Below are 24,591 nucleotides of genomic sequence, written 5' to 3' on the forward strand. Positions count from 1 at the left end.
GAAGAACGGCCCCCTCGGAGCCACAGGAGAGGGACGGAAGGGGCTGCCAGGAAGACCTTCATCCCTGCAGCGCTGCTGCTAGAGTTAGAGAGAAACGTGCTGCCTCTCCTCTCTGTTTCTTTTGATCTCCTGGAGAGGAGAGGTGAGTTGTTGTCTTTCCCTCTTGTACTGTAGCACTGGAGAAAATAGGCTAGCTTGCAAGCTGCAGAACTTGTTCAGGATGGCTTCAAGCCCCAGCCACTGCTTGGTTTATTTTGAGAGTCAGCCCTGTGAAAAGGCCCGCTGATGGAGAAAGAGATTAGCACCGTGTTAACTGCGCGGTTCTCTCTCCTTTGCTGCAGTGCCCACTTTCACCGCTGTCTCCTGCTCTGCCTGCTCCTGCTTTCAGCATGGTAAAGAAGAATACTATCCCCGATGGGTAAGTATCCCTCACACTAAGCAAGAGGCAGGAGCGGGCACAGTCCTGCCCACAGAGAAGGGGTGCTGACTGCCCCAGGCGCTTTCTTTGCCACAAGCATCTTCACCACCTACAGCCAGGTAAGGTAGGTATCTTCTCCAAGACAGGAACAACCCAGCCCTTCATCCCCCAGGTGAGTATAATGCTCCAACCTGTCTGTGAACACTTCTCCTTCGTCAGCCAAACACAGTCCCTTCTTCCTAACCTTCTTATCCCCAGGTGTATACTTACTGGGGAAATGGGAGAGTAGTCCATCCTTCTGACTGCTCAGATGTTTGCTACCAGGAGTGGAAGAAGAGCTAATAAGATGGGAGCAGGTGGTTGCATGCATGTGATCAAGGAGTATTTTCATGGATTCAGGTCCAGAAACATCCTGCATTTTTGTTTTTAACAACAGGACAACAAAAATTTTTTATCTGCAAAAATAATAATAAAGAAAACCAGATGCACTATACAGGCTTTCCAATGACTTGATTGGGAGTGCACGTGGGGACCTTAAAACAGACACAGTTCTATTCTCCAGCTGTACTGGAGGAAAAAAAAAAAAAGGAAGTCCAAGTTTAGAAGTTTAACCCACGTGTTACTGCTGACATCAGTATAAACTTATTGGTTAGGGGGGTGTGCTGAGATATAAAGGCACGCTGTAATGGGACAATAACTTACACTTTGTACATTATTTGAGGAAAGGTTGACATTATCCTGGTCTCACAGGAAGTGTTAAGTAAGTTTATTAAGAACATTCTTAGGAGGAACAATAAAATACAAAAAGCATGATTCCCTGCAAAATATATTGGCCTAAAATCAATAAATAGAAACAAAATGTGAACAAAATTTTAAAAATAACTTCAAGAAATGCTGAAGTTTTTTTCATAGCTGACAAACTCAGGGGTTAAAATCAGAATAAAATTTAAGAAAAGCTGTTTAAGCATGTCTTTCTCTGAAAGTTTCTATGACGTTTCAGTTAAAAGTTGTACAAAATTGAGCTAAAGTGTGTTAGGTTTGCAAGCAGTAATGCAGAAAGCTTGAAGGAATGACCGCCCTCCGTGTTTTCTCCATGCTTGGAAATTATTACTAAAACTTTGAGAACTGGGTGCTCATTTCTCTGTTCTTTTTCCCCCTTGCATTTGAACTGGAGCAGCTTTCAGGTTACGTGCATTTCTTCTCTTAAGTATGGAAGAAGCAGTGGACTGTACTTTTGGCTTCTATGATTGGAAACTAATACCTGTGTATCTTTCAAGGAGAGAAACATCTACTGTGGAGTAATTGGATATAAAGTTAGTGTTATGATCTGACAAAGTTTAGAAACTGAAGTGCTTTCAGCTTCACATACTTACTTTTTGATGCTATTAACAAATTGGGCCCACAGTATTAGGGGTTTGACAGTCAAGGAGTTTAAGGAACTGTCAGTGTCCCAATCTCATGCAGCAGTATATTGACATAATCCTTGTGTTAGCACAGCCTGTTGTAATTCTTCGCTGTGAATTAGTTTAGTACACCAGGAAAAAATAGCAGTGAACCCTGGAAGAGGACTTAAGGAAAACTAATTTTAACCTAGGTGATCCTGCATGTGCAATTTACTGGCTGCAGAAATAGTTGTTGGCAGAAGTGAGATTGTAGTACACTGTAGTGTAAGGACCGGTCCAGATGGTAGCGTACTATGGAAGTACAACCTCAATCATATCACAGTATTGTAATAGCAATAAATCTAACAGTAACTGTTCTGTTTTTAGTGATACTGCAAGAGAAACACTGGTATACAAACAAAAGAAAGTCACACTACATACAGACATTTCTAAGATTGTCTTTCTGTTACTGCTTCAATTCTTTATAGAGTTCTTAACACTTTTAATCCAAATTCCATTATGCTAATTAAAGCAATACAATAAATTTGAGGTTTCGATTAAGTTATAAGTAGCTAGGAATAGTGCAACTAAACAAGAAACAAGAATTTTTTTTTACCTCATCAGCTAATTACTATCACCTTTTACAATACTGTGTCTGCAGCGTAATTAAAGTTGCCTTTATGTGAGGGTTGTGCTATAGCACTGCACAACTTTGCTAGATATCAACACTTTGAGTGTACTCAGCACCTAAAGTAATATTAAAGTGGTATAAATTGCCAGTGTTGCCACTGGCTCTGCACTGCTGGACTTGTACCTTATTCTTCTTGGCCCACTCATGTTCTTGTGTCCCTGTCACTCAGCCCTAGCCCAGAATGTTTGATCTGATGCTATTTGCACCATCTTCTCCAGCAGTGAGAGGAGGAGGTGGACTGAAAGTAATAAGACTTCCTGTATTCCTTCATAGTGAAAGCATTTCTCCCTTTTCCCACTAATGTCTTGGAGCAGAGCTAAGGTTTACAGTATCCATTGCAGTCTCAATCCTAGAAAGTAGTGCTGGAGAAGTGATGCTGTAACAAAGTGAGACATCAGTATAAAAGGGGGATTCAGGTGACCCCTTCCACTGCCATTTCCACCACAGAGTCAAGTTCTGGTTCTTCACAGTGTCTGAAATAGTATTGTCCTTTAGTAGTTGTATACTATGATGTTTTAGTGGAGAACCAGCCAGTAAAAGGAGTTCAAGTTACATAACAGTCATAAAATACTATGATGTTTTTACAGATTTATACATGTTTGTGATTCAGCATCCAAAATCCTACTATGGGTATAATTTCATAAACTTAGATTCTGTTCTGAAAAGCACCTTCAGAATGTCACCTTCTTGCATGTTTCCCTTAAATGGTATAAAAAAAAAATACCAGGAGTGGGATCTTTTTATTATAAGGACAAAGCTGAATTATTTCTGCCTATGCACGATAAACATATTTGTTTAACTGAATTGTGTCCATGCATACTTAAAAGCATCAGCATTTTCATTTAGGCAGGAATGTTAAAGACTATGGCATAACTGGTTGTGCATGTTCAAGGGTGGATGGGAGAGAAGGGTTACCATAAGGTGAGAGTTTAGTTGTAAAGTAAAAGTGCTTCATACCATCAGGCGTAGAACATTTGCATTTAAAAATGTGGGATGGAGAGAAATTACTTCTTATAATACCTGAGTAATGATAACATTGCTATAAGAGTTGAAGGCCCACATCTAGTGTTAAAATACACCACAAGTACAAAGCTATGCGATTACGTATACTGACATAGTAAGGAAACTTCTTTCCCATGCTTTACATCCACACTATTTTTTACAAGCTATGACTTATTTGTGTCCCACTTACAGGGGTTGAAGAAAAGCAAAGTGAGAAGTCTTATTTAGTAACAGATGATTAAGAGCTATATTCCCTCCCTTCCACTTTTGACCTGTTCAGTATGTGTTCCGTCTTGACAGCATGTCATGGTCTTTTTACAGCTATCTTTGCTTCAGCAGGATAGTATTGAATCTGATGTCTTTAGAGGTATGGAAGCCACTCAGAAAATAAAGCTGTGTCTATATCATGCAGAATCAGTAGCCAAAAAAGGAGAAGAGGTTCCAAGTAGTATTTTCTAAGTGATCTTGCTACAGCTGACAGAACTTCAGACTTGAGTTTCTCTACAGTTAGAATAATTACCCTTTTTGAGTGTTTTGGAATTCACTTTTCCAGAAGTTCTGAATGTGTAACTGCTTCATAATAATTGATGCTCATGAGGGGCTCCAAAACTGTTGAAAGCCTTGAATTGTTAAGCATAGCTTCAGATATTGCTCGCTGAACTTACTTCTCTACCCACTGTAGCTTTTGAGTAATGTATACCTATTTACAGTGTTTTACTAACACTGATTTTTAACTATTAGATGAAAATCATTCTGAATTGATTACTTGAGTTCCATACTAATTCTTTTACTCTAGAATACTGGAACACATTATTGCTGAACTTAATGTTACACCTGTGAAAATGTAAGATAAGAGAGCTTGCTTACTTTTATATTTAAGGTATAAAATACCATAATTACTCTGTAGAGGTATTACAGTATAGAGTTGTTGTGGGGTTTTTTTTAGCATATACTATTGTAAGCATCAGTTTCATAGGCAATCTAAAGGGGATTTAGGCTTCAGAAACACCAACAAGTTCTAACTGTTTGCCATAAACAACTTGTATCTGTTGACAGTTTGCTGTGCTCTATTTTTTTATATAACTCTGTCACTGAGATCTGACAAACTAAAGACATGAAACTTTCAAATAATTTCTAATTCAGTAGTTCCATCATATTGTACCTATGAATTATACAGTAGCTTTCTTGTCTAGCTTGCCATTAAAAATGTACATGAAACAAACTATTTTTCTTTAAAAATATCACAGAGGAAAATAAGTAGTAAGGTATCCATCTGTTTAAATGATTGAGTATGAATTAATTACATACAGCTGCATATTTTATCTGCTTCAGTTAAAACTTCCAGTAGAGCCAGGTGTGGAACACAGTTCTATCATATTTTAGTTTAACATTTCTCTTAAGGGGATATAGCAGTTATAATTTCCAGTATAATTTTCAAAGTTTTAGAACTGATTCATAGTAAGATTTACTTAAAACAACCACAAATTATGCTCATATCAACTGAATAAAGTTTTCTTAACTAGATTTCAAAATTGTGTTGAATAATTACATATATGACTGATAGTTACAATCTGTGCTGTGTTTTGCAGTTCATTGATATGTAGTTTTGTATGTTCAAAAACTTATATAAACAACTTCACTATCACATTTATTTTTTGGTTTTTAATAGCAAGATTTATGCAAAATATAGCTGTTATAATGTTCTTTGCTTGGATTATTATTTTGGCATTCAACGTGCCTTTGAGCTTAACTAAAGAGGCTGCAGAATGAATACTAAATTTTGCCTTACTCAAATTTGCTGTAAGCTTGTCTTCATCATGGGCATTTCTATAATGTCTTCTGTTATCCCACTTGAAGCTGGAGACTGCAATGCAGGCCCTGTTGATGATCCACAGTTGAGTGGTCTTGGAGCTGATTGGTTTTTAAAAGTGTTTTTCTAAGTTTTTCTTGCTGTTTGTTTTTTTTCTTTTGTCCTTGAAGAGAGGCCATTTCACTGGTTGCTGCTGTTACAAAGCATATTGCTGTTAGATTCTTGGGTTAATCTAGATCACATATCTTGTAAACTTTTACTAAGGTGCATGAAGCTAGTTTCTCTTCTGTTGTTTTATTAAATATCTCTGAAATTTTTAGTTTAAAGACAAAGACAATAAAATATGCTTGCTTTTTATTTAAATTAAAATGGATGAGCAGGGTAATGTATTGTCATGTAAACTAGACTTAAAAACCTCTAACAGATTAGCTAACTAGAGTCTGTAGTATCAGTAATAATTGTATTTATTTATTTAACTGGAAGCCATTCAAGCATCACAGAAATTTCAGAAGGAAAGTAGGATGATTTTTTTTAGTTTGATTTTAACACTTTTTCTCAACCAAGACGTGATTCTTTTGTTTAGAATGGCAGGCAAAATTCTGCCTGTGTTTCAAGATAATTGATGGTAGTTGGGGAGTGATGAAGACAAAACATGATGGGAAGTGAGAACTGTGAAAGCTAAACAGTTAAATAATTGGTTAATTTACATGTTTTGTTGACTTTCAGGTCTTGATCTGCATGTAGTCCATGGATTGTTTACCTGTTTGAAAACATAGAAAAATAAAGCTGTAATTGAAAATGTATCACGTGTGCGCAATATGTCACTTCTTGTTTAAGTGCTGTTCTCTCTTAATTACTTTTCTTTTTGAACATGCAAATTCTGGGAGTTTGTGGCTTTGGATAGTTTAGAGTTCAGAAAAATTTTAATTACTATATTGGGCCCATAAAAGCCTATCATATCTATTTTGATGCAAACTTAAGAGTTTGATTTGCAGTTCTTTTTACACAGTTCTTGAAATTCTGAAGGTTTTTGTGAAAGAACCAGAAATATCACAGATTTTAAGATGATAGTTTGCTTTAAGGTATGCTGACCTAGATTGTCTGAAATTTGACAACCGTTGTGTTTTGCACACGAGTTCTCAGACTTCAGTTTCTTCCTGGATATGTCGTCTTCTGACTATTATGTGTGTTGGGAAGCTGCAGTGTTTCTCTGAATTTACATGATTGCATTTTAGATTCTTACCACAACATCTCTCTAATGTGAATGCCATCAGTTCCATGGCCAGAGCTATCACCTCTGTGATGCAAATGCCTAGATTTATTTCTAGGCGTAGAAATAAATTTCATGTCTGTGTCTCAGTAAGATACCACTGCCTCTTTCAGGATGTTCTTCCTGCCATCTTTTCAGCTACTTCATGTCCAGCTTGTTTTCACTCAAGCCTCTATTACCATTTAGTCATTGATACAGGAATGATGATGGTGCCAAGTCTTGTGATAACACCTTTGACTCCTGGCTTTCTTCCTTCCACTTACATTCAAGCAGGACACAAATCATGTTTCACAATTCTCATTCATGCTTGTTAAAATGCTTATCTATGTCTTTGCTCCTGTAACTCCTGTTTATGTGACCACCTGCAGCTCACTTGTCTTTGGTCATTTCTGCCTTTATCTAGACTTCTCCTGTAAGAATTTTACTTTCTTTAGTCCCCATCACCTATAATTCCCAACCATATTCCTTTGTTGACAACAGAACAAATTTGAATTTATTTCCTTAGCCAATCTTTGCTTAATTTCAGTCTGCTGTTTTTAATTTGAGATAATTTTTAGTTCTGCAGCAGTATGCTGAAATTTCCTTTTTAAATACCATTTTAAAGATAACATGGAACACATACCCTTTATATTTTTTGATGAAGAGTGCCTTCTGCTCATTTTCTACCATAGAGCTGTCAGCAGCTTTTGAGTTTCTTGCTGGTTTTGCAGATTTTTTTTCTGGGAGGATTTAAATGGCTTTAAATACAGGAGAATAAACCCCCAAGTTTATTAATGTCTGACAACAAACTGTATAATCCTGATGCATTGTTCTGTCAATCCCTTAATCTGAAAAAAGTTCAGAATTTTTACAAAGCCTTTTTTACATTGCTAATTAAAGAAAATAAGATTTTTAAGCCTTTTTTTGATAATTTCTTATTGGCTCCTAATTGCTTGTATTTATGATAATCATGGTAGATTTCCACTCATAGTTTTCCAAGAGAAAGCAGGTTAATTTCTAATTTATCACATTTTTTAAATTGTCTTACTATGTAAGGTAATTGGTCTTTCGTGGTTGGGATTTTTTACTTCTGCCTTCCTTCAGAATGTTTCTAAACATGTATATGTGAATATGGCTGGCTGTCAGATTAAATCCTGCTTTTGTAAAATATTCTGTACATTTTATTGGTGGAGGTAACATCCAAGAGTAATTGAACTAGATTGAAATTAAAAATACTGTGTTCTTGTTTGTTTTATCTCTATGACTGCATTTGCTGCACTAGTTTCTATATCTCTAGGTACAGCCCATTTTCTATTTGGAAGTCTAAGAGCAAAAGCAGGAAGAGTATTTCCTTGTTTTAAATAAAGACATGTAATTTCCAGAGTTACTAAAATTAGCAAGAGGCAGGAGCTGTTATTAAACCTGACTTTGTCATTCATTTTAACAGTAGTTCAATTAAATATACATCTAAATAAGATTCACAGCATTTAGTGCCTTTCTAAAATGAAGTGAATGCGATAAAATTAAACTATGCACAGGGTGGATTTCACAGTTTGTCTGTAGATTTTGTTTAATTGTTTTTTAACTGAGCACTTCTTGCAACTAAGATATTTCATTAAGGTGTGGGGTTTGTTAGCTTCAGTAGTATTTTCAGTCCATTTACACTGTGATCTTTATTGCTTCATATACAATTTATCCATCTTAAACTATAAATGGAATGTAGTCTCAGATTTTTGTTTTCATATTTTACAACTAGTGTACAACTACCAGACTCCAAAGTTTACAAGCTTGAAAATTCACTTAGGAAGACTTCTAAAGTTAGAACACTTTTCTTCTATAATACACAATATGTAATTTTTTGAGCAATGCTTTTCAAACTCTGGTGATTGAGAACGTGCTCTTTTTTTTTCCCCTGCATGCAACTATCCTAAGCTGAGGGAATATATGAAGTAGGAGACTGTTTCTTCCCTCGTTGCAATTATGAGGTACAAAGTTCCTGCAATAATTTTGAATTTAGTAAAAGGTTTTACTGCAAACACCTCTCGGTGATTTAATATCTAGCTTGCCCTTACACATTCTCACTTTGTATGTCTTGTATGTGACAGCTGTTTGCAGCAGCCTTCCTAATGATGAGTTACTGTTACCCCTTTGTTATTTCATTTATCCATTAAACTAAGCATCTGTATGTCTACATTGTGAGCCTCAATCTCTTCTTTAGCTCATGATGAAGACGAAAAAGATAAAGTTAGTGCTAAAGCATTGATGTAGTAGATTGTTACATGATTTTTTAGTTATCAATTATGTTTCAGTCACCATGCTGTGTTTCCTTTGTTACTTTCAAGCATCTATGAATGGTAATGTTATTATTTATATACTATGACAAGGGTAATTATGGATATTTCATTGAGAGTTTTACCAGCCAACATCTAGATTGTTATGGTCCCATATGGGAATTGTGAAAAAAGTAAAATACTCAGTGGTTAGAATATTTTTAAATGGAATATTCCGTTTATTTCATAAATGACGTGGTTTTATGGAAATCAGCAATCTAGAAGCTGTTGGATGCTCCCCTTAAAGGGAGACATTAACTTAAATATTAATTCAGAAAATTGTGAGCGAATGGACACCAGTGTTAAAGAATCTTATGAAAATGTTTTGTATTTTAATAGCGGAGGTATTAGCTGAAAATGCAGAAAGGCTATGTAGATTTCAAGTCATCCAGCTGCATCTTCTGAGGTTGTAGAGGTAATTTGTCCTCGTATGAGGAGAAGACATAAAAGTCCTAAATTTAGGAAGTTACCTCTTTGAAGGTAAAATTGATCTGCTGATTAACTTGTTTTCCTCTTCAGATAAAGCTTTTCATACTTTTAAAAAAAAAAATGAAATCTCTGAAATGTGATGCATCAAGAGGTTTTTTCAGTACAATGTAGAATTTGTGAATACCAGTTCTTTGTGGTTTTGGAATTACTAGTATTTTGAGTGTTGTAACAAATCTTCATGTTAGTAGGTGATTTTTGCAAAGTTTTGGTGTGATATTCTCGGTATTTTTCAAAGTACCAAGAGGAAGTGCAGTCAAGAGTGTTTCTTTGAAAAAAAAGCATATTACAAAGTAAATACATTTGCAAAATCTAGAAGCTTTGTATTTTTAATGAAAGTAAACTTTGCATTTCATTGTCAATTAAATGATTGATGTGAGCATATGATAACTTTTTTAAGGCTATTTGTTTCAACCACGTTGAAAAATTTCCACCAACTATAATATGACAATACTTTTTTACCTGTTGAACCTTACCTATCTGCTTTGCTTTGTATTGGTGCTACTTGTTTGTAAATGCTATCCTGTGATTTTGAGGGGAGAGATTTTTTGGAAGTTGAAGAAGGAAGAAAAAAGACTGTTTTCAAATGTCCTGATGATACCTTGAAACCACATCATGGAATAATTGCAGATTTGGGGACATAATTCTACTGTATGATAACAACAGTCGTGCACATTACCTCTAAGAAGTATTTTCTTTGTGGTGGTGCTCCATGGAGAATAAAGATTCATTTTATTATGGGTCCTGACTTCAGACTTACAAACAATAAAAGTGTCTTTATTTAAGCTGTGTAGTGTGCTAAATAAGCTTCTGCCCTGATCAGTGCTGTAGCAATATTCTGTTGATATTCTTCCAGCATCTTTTAGGCAACTCCCTGTTTCTTTTGTCCCAAAATAATGCTGATCTATTAATTTTATTCAAGTATATAATAACAAATTTTTATAGTTATTCTAAAAAGATCTTAGTTTCTTGGTGAAACAGGCAGGTTACTAATAGAAGATGGATTTTTAAAAAGATTTTACTTGTATATCAGGATTTAATTGGTCATTTTTTCAAACTCATGCACATCAGTTACAAATGCTTGCTTATGTGGTGAAGGAATTTTAGTAACTATTGGATCCTGCTGTTTGGAAATCTAAATCTTAATATATTATGCTAGTAGCTGCATGGCCCATCATAGGAAAAAAGGTAACTATCGTATATTTCTGCTTGGAGAAGTTTGAAATAATTGTTACATGCAAGGTATGTGAAATATGGCGCCAGATTTGCCAGATATTTGAAAGATACTTCACATATTTTGAAATAACTGTTATTATAATTTCAAAGGAGCATAATTTTTATGTGCTTGTATTACCAAAGTTTTAATCCTGAGAGGAAATACTTTTTTTTTTTTTTAAAGTTTTATGTGAGGCTGCAGGTGTCTTCTGTTGAATCATGTAATTTGAAAATATTTAAAAATAAATATTTGTTTCATTACAGATGGCGGAGTTTGACACCAGTTGGACAGCCTATACCAGGAACTAGATTTATTGCATTCAAAGTACCTTTAAAAGGGGTATGTATAAAAAGTAACTACAGATTAGCTCTGTTAGATACAGTGCAAAAGTAACAAAGAATAGCATGAATATTCATGCAAACTTCAGGAAAGTTCTATGAAAAAAATAATTTATTCAGATTTAGCTCTTCCAGTCATCTAGTAGTGGCTTTTGTACATAATATGCTATGGTTTTTCTCTTTCTTTTAAAGTTTTTATTTGGTGTTACTCTTTTTATTTTTCTTTTAAAAATCATAAAATCTCTAATCAGTCAGCGCAATTCATTTGATCACTATTAAGTGGCCAAATTCATTTGGCTTTTCATGACTGTTGTAAGAAAATCGTATGGAAGGGGTTATGATATGAATAGCAATCTAGGCAACGTAAGCCAAAATACAATTTTACAAAAATCAAGCACTCGTTAAATGATACCAGCCACTGCAGTACTTTTGAAATTATAGATTCACATTACCAATTTCATAAGCAAAAAGCTTCAGTGATCTGGAGGAATGCAGTATGTTTAAAAAAGAAGTCTTCATAGATTTCTTTTATTAATGTGTTAGTACTTCCTTTAGATTCTTACTAACATGGTGTGCCTTTTTAATCTATTAAATACACTGAAATCTTTTAATTCTTTGTGACAATAAATGTGGAGGCTGTCTTTTTCAGACTGTTCAGTTCTTTGGTGGATTGAGGCACAGAGCAAATTAGGGCAAATAGGCAAATTTGCCCTTCTGTATAGATTAACACAAAGGCTGTATAAATTAACTCTCACAAGTCTTTGCTTCAGATACATGGGAAGTAAAAGTTTCTAAGCTCTTTTAAAGTTCAGTGGCTGGACATAACTGTAGCAGTTAAGAGTAAATATTCCATCTAAGCTGTTGTTTACAGATTGCACTCTAGTATTCATATACAAAAAATTTGGTTCTTTTGGGTATACTAGTGCCCATTATGCTTTCAGTCACCATTCAGTTCACTTTTATCAGCAATGACTGAAGTGGAACACTTCCAGGGTTTGCTTCCTGCAGCTGCTTTTACAGATTTGCTGTGATGGTTTGGTTCCTTTGACACCAAGGATCTCTTACTTGACATTGGTCATGTTCTCCATGGTACTGATGGATGGTACAATAGTCATGTGTCTTTCTACCAAGACCACCAGTGGACAGATCTAGCAGTAAATATAAAATTCAGTAGATTTATAATTAGCTTCTTTGCTATTGGGGTATTTCAGAGAGGATTTTTTGCATCAGCTTCTGTAATTCCACTTGATCCAGCACCAATTTTTTGCATAGATACGCTATTCTAGGCAGGATTTGTTCAGTGCGTGTATTTTCAGTCCCTGTCACTCCAGATTTCAGAAGAAGATACTTCGTTGCTAAATTTACTCTTTCCCTGTAGCTCCTGTGATACTCTGGAAGGAGCCCCCCCCGAGATTATAAAAAGGGCAGGCATTCTTAGAGAACATTTATAGCAATATATCACAATTAGGCACTTTATGTAAGTGTGTTGTTCACTTCCAGTCCTAGTGATCTCACTGGGGCATAGATCCCTGTTCTGTGAAGCTGTCTTTGAACTTGGCTAGATATGAAGTCTGGTACTCAAGAAAGCAAAATCTGTAACATTTCTGTCCCTTCAGTTTGTTCAGTGTCAACTATGCAAGATAGAGAAATGACAAGTCTGCCAGAGAATGTGTGCTTGAAGCTCATGAAGTTTGTGGCAGAATACACATAAAATGCATAACTGGCTGAACTGTGATGTCTTTGGAAAGATGGTGGAGGTCGGTAGATCTGTCCAGAAATGCTGAAGACCTGATTGGTCATAGTCTGTCAGAAGTCCTGTTATTAAATTGGTGCAATAGACCTCTTAAATATGCAGCAGTTTCCTTCTTTGCTACCTATTAGGAAATTGATGATTGGTGATTTCACCCCAAGGGAGAAGATGTATTTTCAGTGTTTCAAGACTCACGGCTTATTGTTTTAGCAGAAGATGTGCTGCTAGTAAAGGCTTTCTTAATCATGGGTTTACCTGAAAGGATTTTCTGTCCTTCCTTTCCATTGTAATGCTAACAGTAACACTGTAGTATAGTAAGGACTCGGCAAGTTCTTGCCCATGCCATTAGAAGGGTTTTAGAATTGACATAGATTTCTCACATTCTCAAAGCCCAATTAAACACCTAAACTACTGAATACTCAGCAGGAGTTTTTCAGAAAATTCCAAATAGTCTTTCAAAACATAGTCTTCCATAACACATTTAACTGTTCACTCAGTCAAGCTATATGCTTAGAGATACCTTATTTTTGTAAAGTTTGTGTGACTTCACATAGTAAAAGGAAAAATTCTTTAACATTCTACCATAGAACTTTTGCAAATTCACCATTGTCACATCAAAGTTAGTAAGTTCAGTTTCGGATTTTACTAAAAGTTACTGCTGAATAGCAGTGAGATAACTGACTCGTGTTGATTTTGTTTGAACCTCAACAACCTCCAGTGTTTTTTTCAGCAGTGCACCAGTATCTGAAATACACAGGGCTGAATATTTCTGTATGCTTTCTACCTGACTCTTTTGAGCTCATGCTTCCTAATCACATACCAGCTTTGCTAGGACTGTGCTGCTGTTTATTCTTCAGTTTGGTTTCCTGTCTCTGTTTCCAGACACAAGATGAGTGCTTGCTAGCATCTTAGATTATAATCCATACAGTCAAAAGAAGGGATGGTTAGTTACCCTATAGCATCTGTGGTTCCAAGAGGTATGTGGTCTGTGGCTGCCCTTCTCTCCATTAGTTCTGAGTCCAGTCTGAATTCTTGTTGACAAAGGAACTGAGAGGTGGTTGAGGCTGCTGCATCTTTTGCCGCTGTCTTTACTGGTTGTGGCTGAGACTGTGTCAAAAGGCTTTCACAGTGGACAAGCACACTGTTCAGGGAAAATCCAGTCTTGTGTATATGAGGCATTTTCATACCTAGAGTGAAGAACACATTTTAAAAAACACAGCTACAAAAGGGTGAGTAAACATTTTTCCCACTGTTTCTGTCAAATGAAATCAATTATTCACTACCCACCAACATGCAGCTTTTTTAGTCGCCATATTTTAGTCTCATTTAATATTTCCCAGTGCTAAATGACATGCAAGTCCACTCTGCCAAGAGATGAAGCAGGGATATAAATGTCTGCACAACATTTGTGAGGAGAAAGTTAAAACCTTTAAGAAGAAATTAACTCTTGTATCACAATTTTTAATGTTTTATGTGAAATGCACTGTTAATTTTTTTATTACTGTGCAGGATGAACTATGTTTGGGGGAAAGTGGATTGGGGTGGCTTGCTTTTTGCTGGTGTTTAGTTACTTAAAAATCAGTATATACATGCTGCATTTTGCAGGACTTTCATGTCTGTCAAATTAGTGCTTATTTTAATAATGTTTGTTAACATTGTACAAGTGGAAATTCTCACACTTTCTTGCATTTTCATCTGAATAGGAATACACAACAAATTCTTGCTTTCTTTTTATTTGGTTCCTTTTATCAATATAATAAATGGATATGGTTCTGATACTGTAAACATTCCCTTTTTGAATACTGATGTTTCCTAGTCCTAATTAAAACAGCTGAATATTACAAATGCCTTGTTGTTAGAACTTAAAAAGAAGATCTTTCTTTCCCATTTTCATTGTAGGCAATTAACCAGAGGCTTACCCCAACCCAGAAATTTACACCAAAAGACCTGATTGCTGCAATGAAAGCCCTAAATGTGGAGCTTGGATTAATTATTGATTTAACATATACCACACGATACTATGAAGTTAAGGTAATATAAGCATAATAACAAAATAAAATAGTTACTGCAACCTTTGTTTTACAGTATTTACACATTTGCTTACCTTGAATTGGGATAGACAAGTGAGCCACTTAGACTTATTTTGTGTCTCTGATAGAAACTAAATGTTTTATCACAGAGGAAGTAACTCCTTCTCCCAGCTGGTTGTATTTGTGGCTTATTTGTATTGTGGTAACTCAGAGTAATGGGTAACGACTTCAGTGCCAGACTCTGCAGAAAAGATGCAGAAGACTTACAGCCTGTGTCCTGAAGATGTTCTCATTTATTCCTAGGGTCTTTTTTTACTGATCTTCAGTGGAATCCACTAAGAAAGTGCACATTTTTAAACTACTTCATCAATTTCAAAATTTTTACCAGCATGGTCCAAACAATTGTGATTAATCAGCCTCCTGTTGAAAAGGAGAATAAATAGCAATGTTATAACTGAATGCTAATCTTTGAATTTACATGGGCTGTGTAAGCTTTAGCGGGGTGAATTTATGAGTTCATATATGATTGTGGGTGGGAGGGACAAATATTGCTAATAATTGTAAAATGGGTTAGAATGGAATTACAAGAATCTGCTCTCTAGTTAATGTCCTTCCTTATTAGCAGGGATAAGTTGAAATTTCTTTGAGATCAGGTCTTTAAAGTAGAAATGTAAATGGTAGTTTCTGAGAGTGTATCTCTATAGAATTGTGTCAAGATTGTTTTCAGTTTCAACTCAAAGATTTGAACTACTGTTTTACATTGGCATTATGTTAGATACTGCTTAAGATTTTTCATTGATGCAAGACTTCAATAATTTTTACCATTTTTGTCTTTCTTCTTGTTGCTAGGATTTACCTAAAAGCGTGCAGTATAAGAAACTGTATACTGTTGGACTTGAAGTCCCTGATAATGCTACTATCCTGCAGTTCAAAAAATGGGTCAGAAAATTCCTGTGGGAAAATGCGGGAAATGGTAAATATCAGCATCTTATGCTGTAAAAATTGAAAAATTTTATTTCAGCGCTAACTGTATCATTTGTTAATTTCAATAGATATTTATGACACCAGGGATCTCAGACTTTCCATAGCACTTTCCACTTTATTATTATCATAATAAGATACGTTATGTGAATCAATACATATCTTGTCATATTCAAAACATCTCTTTTTAAAAAATGAATAGTAACTTAAATGCCCTTCCTAATAATATTGTATTTGCATTATGTGTCAAAGTAACTGCAACAAGGCTTTCATATGTCTGACCCAAATTGTCTACCATCAGCTTAGTATTGTAGCTGCCAGCCCTTTATGGATGTTCTAAATAGCACAGCATTTCTCTGATGGCACTAGGCACTGATACATGTGAGCAGCTTAAGTCCGTTTAGTGTGGTGTGGCAGTTTTTTGATTTACAAGTCCATTATTGCCCTCACATCCTAGCAATTCTTAAAAATCATTTTACAGACACAGTGTCAATGTTTCAACAGTGTGTTTTAGTGTTTATGCAATAGTACAGTTCTTGCTGAGATGGTATAAGGCACTTTTTGTGGAAATAAATTTGCGTGTATTTTGCCACAGCCTGTTTGCAGCTTTTGCCTTCTCACTTTTTTTGCTAGTGATTCTTGGTAGTCGGTTTGTCTTTAACTGTTTGTCTATCCAATATTGGAGGACCATTCTTTCAAGCTTTTTCATGCTACTTGCTGTGGTTACTTTGGCATTTTCTGTGAGAAAGTAGAGATATTAACTGCACAAGTGCCTACAGTTTTTGCTGTAGAGCATAACCATGGTTTTGCTGTGGATGGTCAGCTCTGTTTTGTGAAAGAGCTCTGGCCTAAATCTCAGGTATGAGAGCCTGAATTAGAAGTGCTGGGAAAATTAAAAGGTATAAGAAGAAGCCTTTGTCCTTGCCTGGGAATTTAGTGTGTAAATTCTTCCTTTGCTCTGTTTTGGCTTAGGGAAATTATTTGGAGATTATTAGTTTTCTTCTGGTTTTGATCTAGTGATTTTTGGTGTGACAAAGAATATAGTCTGTGTTTTAATCTAATTATTTCTGATTCTCAGAATTGAGAGAATCAATTCCTAATTTGTTACTGGATGAAGACCTGCACTTTCAGCTAGTAAGACCATTTTGGCAGGGCTTATGTAACTTCAGAGTTGGGAGAACTTTAATTTTTATGTTAACTTACTCATTATAACTCGCCCTCTGTTTTAGATTACTCCTAAAATTTCTCAGGATTCTTCTTAGAAATAATTTTTGAAAAGTTGGGGGTTTTTTAGTGTCTGAATTGTTAGGACACCAACTTGTAATAAACTTATATGGCAATGCAACTGTCCTGTTCTGTGACAAAGTTGTATTTTATCTCATTCAGAAATTATTCAAAGTCCCATTTCAAAGACTGTCTGTCAGTAATTTGTCTCTGCCACAACTTTGTTCTTCTGATGATTAAAGTTTCTCTTTTAAAATCTAGCCTAAAACTCTCAATCACTTAATATACATTTATTCTTATGCCAACTTTGCCCTTAAGTACGGTTGTTCTCCATCCCTGTTGTTATATTCAGTATCTCAGATTTGGTTTTACAGACTAAATAAAAAAAGCTTCCTAGGTCCCTTCTCAAAAACTTCTTTTCTGACCATCATAGTAGCCCTTTCTGTACATACTTCAATTTGATTTTTTTTTTTTTTTCACTGAATATGGGTAAGTAGAATTGTATGGGATAGCCTGGATGAGGTTTTATCAGTGCCTTGCATGACCATATTAGTGTTTCCCTATTTCTGTTGGAAATACTTCATTTGAAACACCCTAGTAATAGTAAGTTATTCTGCTTTTTAGCCTTTAGCTGATTAGTATAACCTTTCCAAAAAAGACATGATTCCTTTAGAGATTACTGGTGCTTCTTTTCTCCATGTATTTCATACTCCTAGACAATAGGTGCATTATGTGTATTTTCTCCTTTTTATAAGTTTTACGAGAATCTGCAAGTTCCTCAATTTTACATTTGCTTGTTTAGATTTGCTTTCAAAACCATATTTTATTCTTTTTGTCCTGTTACTGCAGTTGTGGCTGAGGCCAGCCGCTTTCCCTGTCATCACTCCTCTTTCTTTTTTCCTACATTCTGCAGAGTTAATCTCAGTCTTCACAGGTTTGGAAGTAGTGAGCTAACTGCTGCTAGAGATCCAGCATGAAAAGGACAAAGTCTGTATGTGTCTGTTCTTTTACAGGCATGACAGTACAATTTTGTAAATAGCAAACATTATTTATCATTACTTTGCTAGAAAAGTACAGCTTTTTTTTTTCTTGTCTTGCACTTATTTTTTAGTAATTTCACTTTCTGAACTATTAAAGACTGTGTTTTTCTTTTTGATAGAGAAACTCATTGGCGTTCACTGTACTAATGGAATTAATAGAACTGGCTACCTTATATGTAGGTAAGAGTTGTATAAAAAACAGAAATCATTGTTCTCAAAAGAGAGTGTCTTTATATTAATTTGTCATCCCTTTGGGACAATAATATAATCATATTTTTCTTTAGATATCTTATAGACGTTGAAGGCTGGGATCCAGAGGCAGCAATCCAAGGTATGTATACAGTTTGAACTAAGGCACATGTTGGGCTGTAATTCACAATTACTACAATTGTATTCACAAATACTACAATTCTATTTTAGTATTTTAGAGTTCTTTCATGCGCTGGCTTCCATAGAAGATTTTATTTGGCTTCATTCTATTCCAGGCAAGACTTGAGCATTAGAAAATTGACAGCATAGTAGGAGTATGCTTCAGCTGCTTAAAATCTTTTTTTTTTTTCCTTTTGCTTTGATGGATTTTCAGTCATAGGTTGCTACTGCTAGGAGTTTCAGTTGTTTAAAAAAGAATGCTGCAATGATGCCAGCTTGCTGAAGTATTTAATATCAAGTTAGAATTGTTTCAAATTCAGCATCTCATGGTGAACAGAAACTTGCCTTTCACATTTTTGTGGCTCAGTTTGAGCACATTTCATTAGACTTGTATCTTTTTTTTCTTTAGCTTTTGGTGATGCTAGAGGTCATCGCATGGATGGTCTTGTATATCTCACAGATCTCAGAACACAACCAATGAGAAGGTAAACAAAGCTTTTAGTTGTATGCTTAAGATTTTCCAGTATGTCTGCTGGTATTTTTAAAAGTGCACTTCTAGTCATAAGCCAAAATTAACCCACTCTTAAATGTTTAATATGCAACTACATATATATTTTAAGACTTCTGATACAAATAACATGAAATGCAGTGTACTTCTGTCTTCTTTTGAATTTATATTGTTCAAAACTTTTTTAATCTGACAAATACTATTGAACATTGGTGTGATTTTATCATACTGTGACAAGTGTATTGAGTCTGTTTTCTCTCATTTTAAGCTGAAAGAAGCTGCTGCAAACATAAGCTTTATAAGCTCTATGATCTGCCTGCTGTTGTTGGCATGGTAGAACCAGATATTTTTTTAAAAATGGTAGAACAGTTTTGGGAATTAAAAAGTATGGGGAAGTGGAAGATTGCTCTCAACTCCTCTGTTCATAGTAGTTGTATCCCTGGTGTATAAGAATTTAATGCTTATCATACTCACCTAAGAATAGCTAACCTTTACAACTTCCTAAGTTATTTGTGCCAATGATATCTTGTAGCAGTAAATTGATTTAAAATTAATACCTGACTGATTTTCATCTTTTTAGTTTAATTTAATGCCCTTTGTGTTTTACTGCTATCGTTGTTTTGTAGTCTGTGCGTGATGAAGTTAGTCCCCTGTCAAATATTTTTAATAGGTATGGTGCTTATCTCACATCGTTTAGGATGTTGTTCCAAGCTTATGAAGTTTAGGTATTCTCTTTGCTTTCCCTGCAGCCCTTCCCCAAATAAATTTACAAGATTACATTTGCTAAGTTACAAATGTCTGTAAATTTAACTTAACATACACAAATTTCTATCATTCTGAACTAAAAAATTTTATGTGGGTTTTTTTCTCTTTCAATAGTATGTTTTAAAAAAGAAAGCTTATGTGAGATGTTTTTATTCTTCTTAGTAACCTTGGAATGGATGTATGGGATTCAGATGAAGATATTATTCCCCCACCACATGCAATGGAAGGACCTGTAGAACGGTTCCCAAATGAAGATTTTCAGGGGTAATATGCTGAAACATGGAATTAAAAGCCAAAAAAACCACACGGGGGAAAGATAATTGTTTCTTGTTGAAAATACTATAGATACTCCAATTTTAAAAAAATTTTACTAATATAGCCTACTCATGCAAAATATATTTACAGAATTTGAAGAAACAGTGAAAAGATAAGGCAAGGAAAGGGAATGTGTGCTATTAGAAGTCCGTAAGTAATCAGTTGACTTGGAAAAGTTTAGAGTTTTACTTTGCCTGTCCTTCTTTATTATTCTAAAGTAATCTGTAATTATTTTTAATTAATTTGGAATCACTGGTTTTGCCCGTTTAACAAGCGCTAGAGAATTACAATTGAATGTTTGCCACAGCTTCTACTATGACATTGAAAGTTTTATAGTCTTACAGTTTGGATTCTTGGTAGCTTTGATACCTATATATATATATGCAACATCTTTCATATCAATTCTTGGTTAAAAAAACTTGTTTTCATTAATGACTTGTAGCACTTATGAGTATGATGTTCTATTTAAGATAAAAACTTCTTTACAGGTCTGGGAAAAGATTAAGAATTTATGATGACCACTCTCACAATGATTTGCAAGGACAGATACAGTTGAGAGATTTTGATTTCATCAGTAAGGGACCTGGACAAAGACGAAGACCATTTCATGACCATCAGACTCAGGACGATTTAAGAGCACCAATGCAGATGAGAAATTGGGACTACAATAGGGGACCAGGACAGAGGCGAAGACCCTTTCCTGATCACCAGTTTTATGATGATTATCAAGAAGACATGCAGCTGAAGGACCTAGACTTCAGTAACAAGGGACCTGGACAAAGGTTGAGACCTTTTCGTGGACACCAGTTTCATGATGATTTACAGGCAGAGAGACAATCGAGGGACACTGAATTTAACAGAGGCCGTGGACAAAGGCAGAGATCTTTTCCTGACCATTCATCTCATAATGATTTGCAGGAAGACAGGCAGTCAAAAGATTTTGATTTTGGTAGCAGGGGCCGTGGCCAGAGACGAAGACCTTTCCATGACCACCAATCTCATGATGAATTCCAGACTCAGATGCAGTTGAAAGACTTAGATTGTGTCAACAAAGGTCCTGGCCAAAGACTAAGATCTTTCCATGACTATCAGTCACACAATGACTTACAGCCACAGATGCAATTGGAAGATTTTGAATTTGTTAATAGGGGTCGTGGGCAGAGGTTGAGACCTTTCAATGATCACCAGCCTCGTAATGACTTACAAACAGAGATGCAACTAAAAGATTATGATAATATGGGTCCTGGACAGAGGCGCAGACCTTTTCATGACCATCAGCCTTATGATGACTTACAGGAACAGACTCAGTTAAAAGATTTTGATTATGTTAGTAAAGGGCATGGGCAAAGGCCAAGACCTTTTCATGATCATCCAGGGCACGATGACTTGCCACGTGAATGGTGTTCAGACAGGTAAAGCATCCTTGAGCTGTAAGACCAGAAGTAGAGAATAGAACTGTAAACCTCAGTATCTTTAAATTAAATTTCAAATTAATTATTTTTTTAAATAAATTAATGTGAAATCAATGAATCATCCTTTTAAAATCACATATAAGTGATCGGTTAATTAACTGGTTTTATTTTGACTTACGGAATGATTTGATGCAAGCTGGAGTGTTGCAGCTTTGAAAGCCAATGTTTCCTAAATTAGAAGGTTGTGCTTCTTTAAAGCTTATGTTTTTCCTTTACCATTTTAGAGTCAGCTTGAAGCAAAACTCTTTGTTCCACTTTGTTTTGTATAGAAAATTACATTTAAAAAGCAATCCTCAAGGCAGAAGAGGATATGAAATTTTATTTATGCCCTCGGCCAAATGGAGATAAACAGTAATACTACACGGAAGTTTGACTTGCATTTGTTTATTCCACAAATTAATACTTTGTTAGAAATCCCTGTGCTTCTGAACTTGCATCATATTCTCCAAAACACAAATATCACTTATTAGTAATCCTGTTGGATTCTGACATAGTATTTCAAAAGATTTTTAATATTTCAGAACGAATTTCAGATATTTGTTGGGCTAGTAAAGTTCCATTTAATTTCTTCCATTGTACAGCTGAAACAGGATTTCATTACAATGAAGGATACCATTTTGAGGTGTTAAATTAATACAATTAAGACAGTTTTTATTAAAATTGTAAGTACATTTTAATTAAAAGTAAAAATGTTTTTATTTCATTTGATAAATGCATATTTTTCAAAAGCTTACAATCATTGGTACTCTTCTTAACATGCGATTCTTTCGGTTATTTGCAGAAGTCAATCCTTTTCTTCCCATGAAAATGTACCAGAACATAATTTCTCCTCATCTCCTTCACTTCACAGAGATTATGGGTCTGATAATGATGACTTTAACAGAAGTTATAGGTAAATATCAGATTTCATATATTGTTTTCTGACTTAGGTTTATACTGTTACTCCCCCAGTTTCCCAGCTAAAAAATACAAATTAACTGCACAGTGTAAAAATTGATGTTAATATTTTTGCTTAAATGCAGTTTAAACCATTGAATCTGAACACTGAGCAAATAATGTGGCTAATTTGTGGTCCATCTATAGTGAGTGTGATTATGAAATGGTTTGAGAATCCCTGACATAAGTCATTGACATGACAAGCACAGTTCAAGCTAATGTACTACAAAATATGAAAAGCTATTGTTAGTAAGCAAAAAAGCAAAATATGGATGCTGTATTTAATGCTTAATTGTCTACAACAAGCTAATGAGTTTTACTGTGAGGGATGGTCAGCCACTGAAACAGATTGCCCAGAGCAGCTGTGACATCCCCATCCTTTGAGATACCCAGAACTCACCTGGACATGGCCCCTGCACAAACTCATCTAATTAGACCTACTTTGAGCAGGTGGCCCTAGGTACTTCTAGAGATTCTTTCCAGTCTAAATTAATCTATGGCTCAGTGAGGGAGAAGATTTTAAAATTACAAAGATTGTTCTGAATTGGCTTTATACACCACTTTATTTTACAAAGTAAGGAAGGTACTTAAGAGTAAAGAGAATCCAAACCAAAAAGTATATATATCGCATATGCATTTTTAGAACCTTCCATATATATTTTGTAGGAGAGTGATTCTTCTATTGCAGAAGAATTAATAATTAAAATATTTGGAGCTATAAATCTGAAGTGTATTATTGCCTGTTCAGACTATGTACTAGAGAGCTACTATTACATATTATTCACAGAAATGAAAACATGGGCTTAGGAGCAAAAATGGCCTCTAGGTAAAGAAACCCCCGGTAAACATAGAATTTTAATTAGAAACAGCACTTGGAAAAAAACATCTTCTAGTAGAATTACTTACTATAAAGAGCTGTAATTTTAATCACTAGAATTAAAAAATTAATATAAACAAGTTTACAACATCCAGTAGAGAGGATTTTAATTTTAGGGCGTAAAAACAAGAATGAGGGTCTGAATTTTCTTTCAAGGTTACACAAGTTTAATTTCTAACAGTGACCACCAACAATAAATCAACTGTTTTATTTCTAAGGGTTTCACTGTTCATATTTGTTCTTCTTACAGTAATCGACCAAATTGTCCTGAAGACAATAGGAGAATGCATCCCTCAGATGAATTTAATAGAGGAAGAAACAGATTTGCACCATATTCTTCACGAACAATGCATCCATCTTCATCTGTACACCAAGAAGATAGTTCAATAGACTATGAACGAAAACCTTTTCAAGGTGAAACTACCAGAGAGATGGAAAAAAGCAAAAGATTACCGGTTCTAACAGTTGATTACAATTATGGTCTGCCATTAGATTATGGACCTGAAGAGGAAGAGAGAACACATTATGATTTACCTCCAAGAGACCACTACAACTGGAACTGAATAAAAAGGACAATGTTTGCTCAGCTTAGACTTACTTTTACCATTTTACTTTGTATGTGGACCTTTTTTTTTTTTTTTAACAAATTAGGAAAATGCAAATTTCAGTAATAGAGAACTGGTCTCTATTGTAAGATTAGCTTCTACTGATGTTTGGTTCTTTAAATTTATTAGGGTGTATTTGTTAAGTGTAGTTGGAGACAAGGTCTCAGTACACATGGAATTAAAGTAGTCCTTCCTTTAGTGAAATTGGAACCCTGTACCTTAAAACAAACAACTTTCTGAGTGATTGTAGTTGTGTCTTTTGTTTTACATTTCTTTAAAATGTATGTAATTTCTGGATGCAAAAGTCATAATAAAATACTGCACTATCAGGTAGACTAGCATTGAGATTATAGAAAAAATACTATGAAATGAATGAAGCAAAGTTATATCCACTTCATCCTTTAATTTGAAAATACCAGTTTGAATTATTGCTAACAATCTCTGCAGCATTGCAGTTTAATTCCAGGGTTTCTGTACTATCAGCTGAACTAACCTAGTTGCACTCTTTTTTCATAGTAGAATTTTTTCCAGATTGCTAAGAATGTGGAAGCAAATGGAGTTTGAATACTCTAAATGTCAAACTTGCTTTTCAGTAATCTGAATATCCCATCCTGATTGTATATTTTTTCCTGATCCCATAAGTAATGTTTCACAATAGCCCAGTGTAAGTAAATTTCACAATTTTCTCAGCAGCACATCCAAATGAGGTAGCTCATGTATCATCAGCTTGCCTGTCTCAACTGGCCAAGATCACTGGTGCCTATATACTTACACCTCCTTGTTTGTCAGTAATACCT

General features: G+C 35.0%; 1 protein-coding gene across 2 annotated transcripts; it reads left to right on the plus strand.

Moving 5' to 3' along the window:
* The first annotated feature begins 8 nt into the window (after positions 1-8).
* On the plus strand, positions 9-24,110 carry LOC104830159. Of its 2 annotated transcripts, none has more exons than XM_010564909.1 (12): positions 9-142; positions 342-418; positions 10,848-10,923; positions 14,572-14,703; positions 15,552-15,675; positions 18,067-18,127; positions 18,232-18,278; positions 18,726-18,801; positions 19,752-19,853; positions 20,393-21,316; positions 22,158-22,268; positions 23,440-24,110. In XM_010564909.1, exons 2-12 carry the CDS (start codon positions 390-392, stop codon positions 23,750-23,752), a joined length of 1,995 nt encoding a protein of 664 aa, XP_010563211.1. In that variant the 5' UTR covers positions 9-142; positions 342-389; the 3' UTR covers positions 23,753-24,110. The 2 variants fall into 2 exon arrangements, with proteins under 2 accessions (XP_010563211.1, XP_010563212.1); XM_010564910.1 differs by having other exon boundaries at positions 22,227-22,268.
* The last annotated feature ends 481 nt before the right edge of the window (positions 24,111-24,591 follow it).

Source organism: Haliaeetus leucocephalus, unplaced genomic scaffold (genome assembly GCF_000737465.1).
Source record: "Haliaeetus leucocephalus isolate CR32 unplaced genomic scaffold, Haliaeetus_leucocephalus-4.0 Scaffold184, whole genome shotgun sequence".
NCBI lineage: Eukaryota > Metazoa > Chordata > Aves > Accipitriformes > Accipitridae > Haliaeetus > Haliaeetus leucocephalus.